Source organism: Motacilla alba, chromosome 5 (assembly GCF_015832195.1).
Source record: "Motacilla alba alba isolate MOTALB_02 chromosome 5, Motacilla_alba_V1.0_pri, whole genome shotgun sequence".
Classification (NCBI taxonomy): Eukaryota; Metazoa; Chordata; class Aves; order Passeriformes; family Motacillidae; genus Motacilla; species Motacilla alba.
This window is the reverse complement of record NC_052020.1, coordinates 556725-569310: the sequence shown is the minus strand read 5'-3', so window position 1 is coordinate 569310 and position 12586 is coordinate 556725. Positions and strand designations below refer to the sequence as shown.

At 42.2% G+C, this 12586-nt stretch overlaps 1 protein-coding gene across 6 annotated transcripts in view; it reads left to right on the top strand.

Annotated features, from left to right (window-relative positions):
- MICAL2 (microtubule associated monooxygenase, calponin and LIM domain containing 2) overlaps nucleotides 1-12586 on the top strand; it is a 120031-nt gene that overhangs the window by 65937 nt on the left and 41508 nt on the right. For 2 of the 6 annotated variants that reach the window (XM_038137129.1, XM_038137128.1), the window contains 3 exons: nucleotides 2496-2682; nucleotides 3833-3921; nucleotides 4251-4350. In XM_038137129.1, coding sequence (XP_037993057.1) covers nucleotides 2496-2682; nucleotides 3833-3921; nucleotides 4251-4350 — 376 coding nt within the window. Of the gene's footprint in view, nucleotides 1-513; nucleotides 613-1022; nucleotides 1119-2495; nucleotides 2683-3832; nucleotides 3922-4250; nucleotides 8674-12586 lie in introns of those variants that run through there. The other 4 variants (XM_038137131.1, XR_005256993.1, XM_038137127.1 and 1 more) reach the window with 4 other exon arrangements.

Genomic DNA, 12586 nt, shown 5'->3' with positions numbered 1-12586 from the left:
CCAACAAAACATTTCTGTGTGGGACTTGGCTCATACATTGTCATAGAATGTTCCCTGAAATGTCACAGTTTGGGGAGTGTTAATATGGAGTTCAATCCCACCCCTGTTCTGAAATGTAACAACCAAGTCCCAGAGAAGTTGAAGTGAACAATAGGGGTTTTTTTAGTGTCAGAATGCCCAGCTCAGATAACCAGGCAGTGGCTCAGCTCAGCCTTTCATGGACACAGCAGGAAGCCTTGAGGAGAAGCATTTGCTCCCATCTGGAACTTCTCAGTCATCCTCAGGGAGAAGTCTGTGGGCTGCACAGAAGCCTTCTGTGGCCCCACGCTGGTCACGCATGAACATGCTTGTGCTCTGCTGGGCTTCCCCTCTGCTCTTTCTCCTGCCTCCCTCTCCTGTATCGATGTTCGCATGTGCCCAAATCATTCTTGTCCTTTTTTGTCTTTAAATTCTCTTTCAAGGGTAACTAAAGCTCTTCCTTCTGTTCTTCATCTTCTCCCCTTTCCTGGTTAGATGACTGTAGGAAAGGTCTCACGTGCAATTGGAGCTGTGGCTGAAGTTCTTGTAAATCTGTATGTGAATGATCACAGACCCAAGCCACAGCTTGAACTGGTAAGACTAAACCCACAAAGAAACAGTAACTTGACTTAAGAGTAATGTTCCCAGAATGCCATCCTGACTTCAGACCCCAGTTGTGGAGCACTTGAAGCCTTATGAAGGGTCTGACACTTTATAAAAGAATCAAGTGCACATCAGCACAGTATGCTGATGGAAATGTTGCTCTCCACGTCTTCTATTTCTGTTACTTGACTGTGTGAATTAAAACTTGAGGAGGCTTTTATTAAATGTAATTACTGTAGAATTAGTAACAGAAGACAATTATTACTCAGGGTGGCTTCTAAAGAAAGTTTTGTGCAGTACATGCTTATGCAGTTATTTTTAACACTCGACTGCTCAATCACCATGGCTCCTTTTGAAGAGGGCTGTTTCTCAACTCTTGCACTGTTCTGTGTTGAATTCAGAAGCGGTCTCTGGACAGAGCTGCAGGTTCTTGCCCCATTCCTCACCTTCCATCTGCTGCCTCCACCACTCAGAGCTGTCAGGTACTGGGAAGCCAAGTAAGGTGTTGTGTTGTGGTGATGGCACTTTACTTACCAGCCAGCACTAAACTCAGTAGTTTCAGCTTCACCGTAACTATCTGATCTTAACACCATGTTTTTAAAAGCAGTGATTAACACCATGGTTTTAAAAGCACATCTGTGTGGTTTTCCATTTGCATGGTTGGTTGTTTGGAAAGATTCATGCTCTAAAATGATCCTTCAGAGCAAAATGAATTACTAATGGCAGATCTGGTATAGAATTCTCAACTTTTAAGCACAAGACTACGGGACAATGACAATTGTGAGTTCTACTTAACATTAAAAAATGGTTCCAAGGCTGCCTTTTCCTCACGAATGAAAGATGAGTTGTGTGGACTGTGTGCTGCTGTCTGAATGTGCCTTGGACTTTTCCTCCTCCATCCCATGTGTGGTACCTCTCCTGTGGCAGCAGGGATAGTGGAAGGGGAGGGAGGTGGTGATGGATGTGGCAGGCACAGCACGCTCATCTGTACTGACCTGGAACCAACCATAATACAGTAATGCAAAGTAACATCCTCATACCTGCCTCTCATAAGAAAAGAAAAGTCAGTGGCATCTAATCAATTTCTAGTTCACTTTTCTGTACCTTTTGCATGTGTATGTAAGAGGGGATGAGATTCGTGGCAATTAAAGAATGTTAATTACCAGCCTGATTTCAACAAACTTTCAAAATAGTTTCATGTGGTTGATATGGATTGTATTTTGGACGCGTTAAAAATGTTCTGAATGTGTGTGGTAGGAAACAGAGTGATTTTTAAAGCTAACCAAGCCCCAGGTTGGGCTGTAGTCTCAGGAGGAACACGGCTGAGAGGGGAGGCACAGCTGTGGCGATGGGCAGGGTGGAGCGTTTGAAGACTGCCTTTCCTCCTGGAACTTCGAGCACAAGCCTGCATGTTCCTCCAGATTGTGTCTGAGCTGAGAGTTCAGGGTGTTTTTTTGCTTGGCTGCAGATGCAAGTCTGCTGTTTGAGGCTGGTGAGGTGTGTCTTTCACCTTCTGAGAGTGACTCGAGTCCCAGAGCCAGGACGGTGCAGGGTGATGAGGGAGCACTCAGGGATGATGCTGCTCTTGGACCTGAGTAATCAAAATGTTGGTGAACTCCCAGAGGGAAACTGGATGCAAGTCCAGCATCAAAGTCACCCCTTTAAAAGTCCTTGTGATGTCTGATTTATTAATTTCTGTATAAACCTACAGAATTGCAATAATCAGTAATTAAAAAGCTGACTGATGCCTACTGTAATTTTGCTTGGAGGGTGCTGTGCAACTCTTCAAGAAGGTAAAGCAGTTGCCCCCTTCATAAGGATTTATATCTGGGTGTGGAGCCACAGCTTTATGTTCTGTTTTTATCTTTGAACAGGGATCTCTGAGGAAAGAATTCCCCAAGTCCATCGGGGGGAGCGACATCTGTTATTTCTGCAAGAAACGGGTCTATGTCATGGAGCGGCTGAGTGCAGAGGGCCACTTCTTTCACAGGGAGTGCTTCAAGTGTGAAATATGTTCTACAACACTCCGCTTAGGAATTTATGCCTTTGATGTTGAAGAAGGTAATGGAGGAGCTATTTAGGAGTATTTTGAAATGTCTGAGTATTGGTGCTCTTACTGGAACTAAGTAACTAACTTACAGAAAGATCTGTCCCGGTAGCACGGTCAGGAGGAGGTCTGCCAAGTGTGCTGTTTGTGTCCCTGCTGACCTTTGAGTCCTTGTACTTGCAGTCCTAGTTTTTCAGAAGACTTGAGTTATGACAGACCTGAGCTGTAAATGAAGAAACCCTTAGTGGAAAATAAGTTGAGTGACCAAAATGCACTTTGTCGAATTACAGGTCAAAGCAAGGGGGGGAAAAAAGGGGTGAGGTTTCTCCAATAATACAGAGTTATTCTTATCTCCATTTAAAACTGGCCATTAAATAACATGATCCGTAAGGGCAAGCCATAGCAGTGGCAGATTTACATGGATGAAGGGAATGTAGGTTATTTCTGTTACAATGTTATGGTCAGGAGTTGAAAGCAGTAGGGACTGACCAAGGCCAGTGTGATTTATTCCAGGCTCCAGGCTGCTTTAGAATAAGAGGTTCAGATATTGGGTGCTTCATCCCACCTAAACCCTGGGGTTTTCCTTCTTTTTTTTCTTTTTTTCTTTTTTTTTTTCTTTTTTTCTTTTTTTTTCTTTGGTTTTGTTTTTGGTGGTTTTTTTTGGTTTTTTTTTTTTTTTTGGTTTTTTGTTTTGTTTTTTAGTTTGGAATGGAATTATCAAACTGAATTGAAATTCCCTTCTCCCTTACAAAGTATTTGAGTAGATCAGAGTATTGAATCTGAAGATTCAAGGTCAAAGTGGTTCTTTTTCAGTGTGAAGAATCTGCAAAGATGTCTTTTGAGCAGATTTTGACCTTTTTTTTTTTCTGTTTGATGTCTTGTGTTGGTTTGTAACTTTGTATTTATAGGATGTTGGTTTTTTTCTGTTTATTAATCTTATACCTGAGAGGTAGATAAATGACCTTGTGTTACTGAACTAATGTGCAAATCTGTAAAAGAAACCTATTCAGAGCTGTTAGTCAGAATCAGTGCCAGGTTTCCCATTCCTTTTGCTGCCCAACTGTTCATTATCCTGGTTTCATTTTTTTTATAGATGCAACAGTGATTTTTCACTCTATATATGTATAGATAACATATCCTGTAACTGATTTTTCCCTCTTGTAGGTAAATTTTACTGTAAACCTCATTTTACGCACTGCAAAATCAGTACGAAGCACAGAAAGAGAAGGGCAACAATACAGATCCATGGAAAGGTATGGAGCGATTTTATTGCCAATGCAATGTTGAGGCACCTTTATCTGGGGCAGGGTGAAATACCTGTGTGTGTGTATGTGGATGTTTTCTACCTCATGTGCAGTAAAATCAGTGCTAAAACACAAACCTCCTCCTTCTCTGAGTTTGGCGTATTTAATAATAATCTGGTTCTCAATGGAATTTAGCCTTTCTCTGCAAAGTAAAGCTGAACTTAGGAGCAACTGGAAATGAAAATGTATATAAAGACTTGCAGACAGTAGCAGAAACTGGACTTGCATACTTTAGAAGCATATTTAACACTTTCTATTTTTTTAATGCTTTTTCTAAGGAGGCGATAGACGCATGGAAGAAAGTGGAAGCCAAGCACACAGAGGTCACCACAGAAAGCAGTTTGTCCACTGCTAGCAGTCCAGAGGACAGGTCCCCAGGTATCCTGACTTCCTTCTTACGGGGCACGCTAAGCTGGCCCCTGCGGGTGACCAGGGATCTGCTTGACATTCCCAGCCGCCTGTCTAACTGGATGCATGGTTTCCTGCACGCTACCCACCTCCATTTCAGGGACAATGCATATAACTATACCTACCTGTACGAACTCCTGAGCCTTGGGGTGCCACTCCTCTGTGCTCTCCTAGAGGTACTCACTCACATGTACCGGGAAGCAGAGCTATCACTTGAAAACGTGCTTGAATGGGTGAAAAGATTCTGTAGGGTTTGAATCCTCCTGTGTGTCTTGCTCAGTTGTGCCTTTCAAATTTTCAAAATTAACAGCCTGGCTATTTTCTCAAGGGGAATTTCTGGTTTGGAGGGCTTTGTTTTTGCTCTTCGTGCAATGTGACTCATGACTTCATTGAATGGTGGATTCCTTCTGATAGAAGCGAGGTACAAATGAAATTTTCAACACAAAATGTACTGTATGTTAGAGCATGAAGGACAGTGTCCAAACACATTTCCAGAACATGGAGTCAGATGAAGGATATTTTCTAGATTATTTCCCCCCCTGTTATGTTCTGTGATCAGACCATTGGAGAAGATGGTACATTTTGAAACCATTTTCTTCCTCTTCTCCCCAGCTTATTTTTTTTCTTTTTTCAGTTAGACCATGAAAGAATGTGTGTTCTTTCAGGAATATTTCTGACAAATGACTGGGATTTGAAACCTGAGTATGGCATGTAGCTTTTTTTTTTTTTTTTCTTGCTTTCATCTTTGCTCTAGGTTATGAGATTTTTACTTGCATGAATATGTTTCAAAAAAATTGTGTACGTAATTCACATTGCTCCTAGTCCTGCCTTTTATTTTGCTTTACATATGATGGATACCTTTTGTTGATAGTGGGTATTATCTGTTCTACTAATTTATTTGAAGTTTTTCAATAAATTTGAAGAGCAAATGATAGTTGAGTGAAGGCTTGATTGAAATTTTAAGTCAAAGAAACTGGTAGAAAGAAGTAGACCGAACATTTCTCAAGTCAAGGCTTCCTCATTTGATGGCTGATATGAGGCATATCAATTTATGGAGCACTTCTCTGTAAGTGAAGTCACTCCTGTTGTGCCTCTGGGCAGGCACTGCTCCCAGCCTCTTTTGGAATTTTTTAAAAATGCAGGTTTAGAACAAACATCAAAAGCCTAAAAATGTATTCTTAGGCGATAACTTCTTACTTGGGTAATTCATTTCAACGTGTGCAGCTGGTGGCAGAAAGGTGAAATTCTATTATCTGGAGCTGCAGATGAGTAAATTTCTTTCAGATGTCCCTCAACCTTAATCAGAAGGTCTCCCTTAATCTGTTAAACAGCAAGGACACAGTGACATCCCAAAGCTCATTACTTTCAGCCTAGTTAGCCAGCGAGGTAAGCATGCTCCCTGCCTTTCAAGTACTTATTTATATTCAGAAGTTTACCAGGAAATAGGTAAATCCAATATGTGTAGCCTAAAGTGAAAAGCATCTGTAGCATTTATTTGTAGCCAGAAGAATGTGGCACAAACAATAGGAAATACTGTTGCATTCAGTTAGTACCAAAGTTGAGGATCACCTGCCAGGGGTCTCAAGTGACTCTGCTGCGTGTGGGCTGGCAGGTCTTGGGGTTTGTTGTTTTGTTTTGATTTGATTTGATTTACTGTAATGTGGGAAAAGATTATTTGAATTGTTTTGCCTCTTAGGTATGAAAAGGAAATGTGTCTGCTGTTTAAAATAAATGACAAACTGGATCTTTCTTCTAGATAGTTTGACTTTCTTTAAACTATGAGGATGAGCTTTTCACATTTTAGAGTGGTTATGTATTTTGGGGGGAAAATTGTTATTTTTATGCACAGAACTTGAAAAAGTGCTTGAAGAAAATTGTTAGATATAAGGTAGCATTCCTTTGACAAAAATTGCCTTTAATGCTCAAACATGTATTCAGCCAAACTTTGCTACGACATTGAGTGGACACAGCAATAATTACAGTTACATGGTGGCAGTCTGTATATGTGTAATGTGTCTGTACCTTTCTTACAGCATTTAGAAAACCTGACTTGGAAATACTGTACTATTTTTATTATTTTCTAATGATAGCAACTGTTTCACCCTAAAAAGGAGGCAGTCTGCAGTGTGGTTACTCCTGCACACAGCAAACTGCTGGGCAGTCCAGTTTCCAAATTTGGGCTGCCATCAATTTTGGTTTCAGTTTGTCAGTAGGAGAGTCTTTAGGAACACTTCTTCCTAAAGTTTTCTCCTGCTGTTTACTACGGCAGAGAGAGCATAATGCTAAATGTAGAGAAAATGGTGATGTAGTAAGAAATCTCTGGCCAATGAACTTAAACCAAATAAATCTTACCAGTAGAAGATTTTTTTAAAAATTAAAATATAGTATTGGTTTTATATAGATTTGTATAGTGGGGCATAAATCCCTACATGTCCACAAAAGAATTCAGGCACTTGAGTAATGAAAATGTTTTCCTGAGGAATCTTAATTGCCATGCATATTCCACTGGGATTTTGCAGGTGATTCTGTTGGGAGGGTTATTGTGTTGATATCACTCCAATTGGTTGATTTTTTGACTTCTTCATCTTACTGTTCTGCTAGTAATACTCATACCTGCTTGTCCTCATTGATAATTGAATGAAAAAAGGCAGTTCCATTTTGGCCAGTTATTCTTTGTACCGATGTAATCTTCCTGATGCTTTCTTACATAACCAAGTGAAGTTCTGTGTTTTCTTCCCTGCTGTCTTCTCTGCCAATCTCCCTCATTGCTTTTAGTCCAATTCAACATTCCGGTGCTGCACCCGCTCACTGGCTGAAGCCTTTCTGCTCTCAGGTGATTTTTTTTTCCAGTTCCAAAATTACATGACTAACCCTGTTGTTTGAAAGCATTTCATTGTGTGTTTTGGATTTTTTTTTAACTGTTGGAGCAATCTATGTGTCTGGTATATTAATGGAGCTTTGGCATGATTATTTAACCTGTTGCTGAGTTCACAGTTCTAGAACAAGTAATGTTTTTCTCTCTGTGTCTGTGCATGTGCGCTTCCCTGTGCCTTTAAGGTAAGTTAGGCAGGTAAAGGGTTTCTTGAAAGAACTTGTTAAAGCCTTATTTCTTTCAAAGAACTGAAGGAAAGATCTAAAATGAGGTCAGGGTGTGATTGCCCAGCTGATTCTCCAGGTTAGCATGAGTGCCTCTCTGCATGGAGCTCACATACCCAAAGCGCAAGCAGTGTCTGAGCACTTCCCTGCCTTCCTGCTGGGAAAGTTGGGTATGAAAGATTCTGTAGGCAAAGTAGCCAAAACTATGCAAGCTCTAGACTTCCACCCCAAGTGACATCGTAGGCAGGCCTAAAAGTGCATGTGGTTCTCTGGCTGAGCTATCAACATGCCAGAGTGCTTTGGCTTGGGTGGTTTTATTACCTGGGCCTTGCTTGGCTCTCTGAGTCTCTTGCTGCACGAGACATTGCCACCCCTGTCCGTGACCAACTCCCACCATTATTTTGTATGTATTTTTTACATAAGGTCCAGTTTGTATGATCACTAGGTGACAGTCTAGAAGGGGAAATGAATCCCAGCAAGAACCCAGGGCTCAGGCTGACCAGCTGAGGGTCTGGCTGATGTGGTCACAACCCAGCTGTCCCCGCCCAGGACCCCTCTCAAAGGAAAGGGCCTTTGGGAACTGATCTTAGGAGCAGTTTTAGGAGGGGCCAAACATCCTCTGCCATCTGCTCCATTTCACACTCCTCAGCCAGGAATGTGGAAGGCAGCAGGGCCAGAGCCCTTATCTTGCTGGTCTGTACGTTTGCACGACTCAGCCACTTGTATTTATTTGAGTGGGTATCCTAAACTGACTTGATGGCTCTGAAAGTCCCCATGCTGTGCCCACACAGAAGCTCTCTGTGTTTCAAACGTCATTTCCTGCACAAATGGCTGGGATGTGACTCCCAGTGTATTTCAGGGCTGCAGTGTGTTGTTAAAAAGCTCTGCATGCTTTAATGTGAAGGTCATGACATAAAGGTCTGCCATTTCAAACCACTTCCTATTGCTGTGTTTTTTACTCTCTGTTGCAGAGTCTTCCTTGCTCTTCCTGCCCAGTGAGGATTCTGTCCTTCTCCTCCTAAATCTTCTGTCTTCATTTTACTTTATAATCTTAACTGAATATTTTTATTGAATAGTTTTTAACTCTGTATTTAAATTTTCACATGGAAATTCTGTATTTTGCACATGGTGAAAATTGTTTTAGCTTTATTTATGGTATCTGCTGTAAACAAAAATAAATGTAGTTCTTTATAAGTCTCCTTGTTTCCTCTCTTCCTTTTATAAAGATTTCCTGGGTACAGAGAGTTAGTAGTGACTTCACGCTGGTTGTGCACCTTCCTCTTGTGGTGGATGCTGTGGTGTTACCCTGCTTGTGGCCGAGCCAGAGGCCCCAGAGTTTCACTGTGGTGGTGTCATTGCATGTGTGTCCCTTGTGATGCACATCAAGGTCCCTGAGGAGTTGTCCCCTCGCTGCAGACCCTGGGTGACTGGTGCTGGGCTTTACCCTTCCTGGGGATGAGGAGCTGGTGTTGGTGGGCATGGGGCACACACGAACAGCACTGTCCTCCTCTCTTCAGCCTCTGCTGCCTTTCCTTACACTGTTGTTTTATATATTAACATATGTCATAAAGGTAATTAGTTCATGTGTTTGGATTTTTTGTTGTGTTCAGGAAAAGCAGGTAATAACCCAGCATAAATCTTTACCTTTGCTACTCGCTCTGGAGTGCTCTTCCCAGTACCTGCTGGACTCTTGGAAGCTGAAGCTGGTGGTGACCCATTGCCTGTTAACAGCTGCCTTGCTTTATTCAATTACTTTTTCTAAAATTTTATTTTAATTTTTGTATTTTAGGCTGGTGGTGGAATTCTTTTTAAACAGCAGGTTCTCCAAAAGAGCTTTCCTGAGTCTTCCTCCCCTTCTTTTTCTTTCTTTTACTTACTCTGCAATTCTTAAGCTATAATCTCTTCCTTTGCATTTCAAGGAAAAAACCAAACAAATCCCAGAAAGAATAGTCCCAAGAGTTTAATGGAAAGATTGTGTGATATTATTTTTTTAAATGAATTAAAACTGAACCTCACTGGGGTTGTTTGAATGACACAAATGATTTTTCAAAAATTGTTGCTAAAGTCAACATCATTGCCAAAGAAGAGTAAATGTTATTGTCAATGAATTATTCCATCTTCCCTGCCAGGGGAACAGCCACCAGGCACAGTTAAAAGTTTGCTGTCCGAGGGGAAGATGATATCCATTATGAAAACATGGGGCAACAAATACCACTGAGGACAATACTTGGCACTTAACTGTGACAGACAAAGCAGTTGGGGTAAAACTGAACTTGCTCTTTGCACAGTTTACAGTTTTAGGCCGAGGCAGTGACAGGGAAACATCAGAAGAGCGTTTTTGTCTGCAGAAGGTGATGATTTGTTTGGCACTGAAGCGTTGAGCGGCATCAGCTGTTCATGCTGTTCTCATAAAGTTTCACTCATTCCTGCTAAAATACCAGTGCAATAACTCGGAATTGGGGTAACGTTAGAGTCTGGATTTATTTCTCCCGGAGATGCAGAAGGCCCAGGCAGTCCCATCACTGCCAGTCCTGCCAGCAGAGGGATGTGCCTTGCAGGAGACAGCCCATGCACTCGTGGCCAAGGCGGGACACAGTGTATGGATAAGAAATAAAACAGTCAAAATGATCAGCGTGACAGGAGGAAGTTTGTGTTGGTTCCCTCACTCTTGGTCAAAATCATTACACAATAAAACCACACGTTCCCTGTTTTGCTGCTGCTAGAGCTGCTGAAGGGAGAGCCTGGTGGGTTCAGCTCTGTGTGCGTGGAGCAAGCTGGTTTGGGGCTCCTTCTGTTGCCGTGTGAGCAGAGCTCCCTGTGAGCAGGAGGCCTGCATCTTCCTCGTGCTGTGCCCTGGAGTTCTCTGCAGGGCCTGGGCTGCTCGCAGCCCCAGGGGGACAGCAGGGCCCCAAAGCTGGGACGCTGTGTCCCTTTGCAGAGCTGCAGGTCGTGAAATGGGAGGCAGGCAGGCTGCTCTGGGCTCGCCCTGCCCTGGGACTGGGTGCCTCCCCAAAACCCCTGGTTTCAGAGCAGGGAACACCAGTGCCCCTTTGCCCAGCTAATGCCCTCTAAGACCTGGTGTCACAGATGCCATTCCAGCATGCAAAGGGCAGAGGTGACGCTGGCAGGCTCAGGAACTGCTCTCTTTCCTCCTCCTTACACTGCTTCAAATGGGTTCTGAGCTTGTCTGTTGCCACAAGGGCCATTTGGATTGAAAATAAGTACAGAGATGTGCCTATTTGCTTTATTAAATTTCTTTTTTTGAAAAGCCAGGCTAACCTTTCATCCTCAAAGCCAAGCAGCATTAACTGCCTAGGTGTCTGTTAATGAAAATCAAACATGTCAGCATTCACTAAAGGTAACCCACCTTTATTATAATTATGCTAAGCCTTTAAAATTAAAAGATCTTGCAGGTTTTAAACATACTTGATTTGAATAGAAAAATACAGACAAAACTTCTTAAAATTGCTGAAATTCAAACACCAGCCTTTCATTAACTCTACCAAGAAGAGTAATTTCTGTTCCTCTGAGTTTCTTCTAAATTGCTACAGCTGTAAAATGCCAGTGAAAGTTGCTTCTGCGTGTCTTCCAACCTCAAGCAAAGACTATGATCTGCATTTTTCCACAGCATTATGGCAATTAGTTACTATAATTGGCTTTAATTCACTTCTGGCTCACTCATTCCTCACATTCCAATCAAAACATTGAGTTTTGAAATGCACTGAGTTCTGCATTAATATTTATGTTTTCGAAGACATGACATGTTTGCAGATGACTTGAATTTTTTTTGCCTGAAAAATCATGGCACTGAAGATAAGAAGATATTATGTATTAATGCCTGATGCAAGTATACATATTAGTCATGTAAATATTTCCCCAAGTCTCTTTCCTTTTCTTCATGAACTGTGCTCACATAAAAAGAAGGGAGGCTTTAATCTCATCAGGTGGTGGGCTCCAAACTAGTTTGAAATGGATGGAATTTCTGAAACGTTTTTTTGAAATGTGAAATGATGAAATTTCTGTGTTGCTATTGTATTGAATTTGCCTTTTCAGCATTTGTTCTGCAGGTATTCATTCATTCACATCTTTGTTTTAAGGTTTTTGGTGCTTTGAATCTGTGTCCAGAAATACTATTTTGACGGACACTGGAAACTTAAAGGGTTGTTGCTGCACTCCAAATTCATAATTAATACATGCCTTAATATACCAGACTAACACAGATTGCTCTAACTAGATATATATTTACTCTACAATGATAGAAGTAGTGTGCTATCATAGCAGGTTTTGTTTGAGAATCAATTTTTCCTAAAGACATATTCAGTATATCCAATAGGTTCCCTCAAAGTTTCTTTTCTTTCTCCTTTGTTAATTTTTGTTTGGTTTGTATTAGCACATAAATGTGCACTGTCCCCTCAGATGCATTAAAAAATCATGGGAGTCTCTGGCTGGCTTTGAGAGCTTCAAATTCCATGGCTATGTTTTGTGCCAGAATTCAGAAGTGTTTGTTTACGAAGTAGGTGATGGAGACTTGGAGAAGGTGTTTTGCTGCTGAAGAACATGTGTAGGTGCTGGCATGGGCTCACAGGAGAGTGGGAGGAGACGGTCTCCTGGCACGGGGGCAGGAGGAGGGGGCTCATCCCTGCCTCAGGGAGATGGAGAAAAGGTGGCAGGAAAGCCTCTGTAGGCAGTGGTGCTCGGAAGCCAGGCAGGTGATCTGGTCCTACTGCCCCAGGAAGCTCAGTGCCACCCCATGGATAATGGGAGCAGCAGTTTCCTTCACTCTTTGCCACGTGTGAGCCACAACAAAGTGGAAATTGCTTCTGATAGAAGTGAGGGGAGAAAAAGGGGAGATGTGGCAAGAACTGAAATCTGTGAAATGTCAGCCATCCTACCTTTTGTAGGAATCCTTTTCCAAGGGCAAAAACCTACCTGGTGGTATCTCAGGTGAGATGAAAAGTCAAAGCTGGGACAGGACATCAGTTTGGGAATGCTGCTGGAAGCCCGATAGCCTCCAAAGGCAGACCTGTGGGATACCTCAGTGGGATGTCTTCACTCAGAGCGTCCAGCTCGGACACAGGCAGTGCTCCCATGCAGCCCCGTGTGCTTCGAG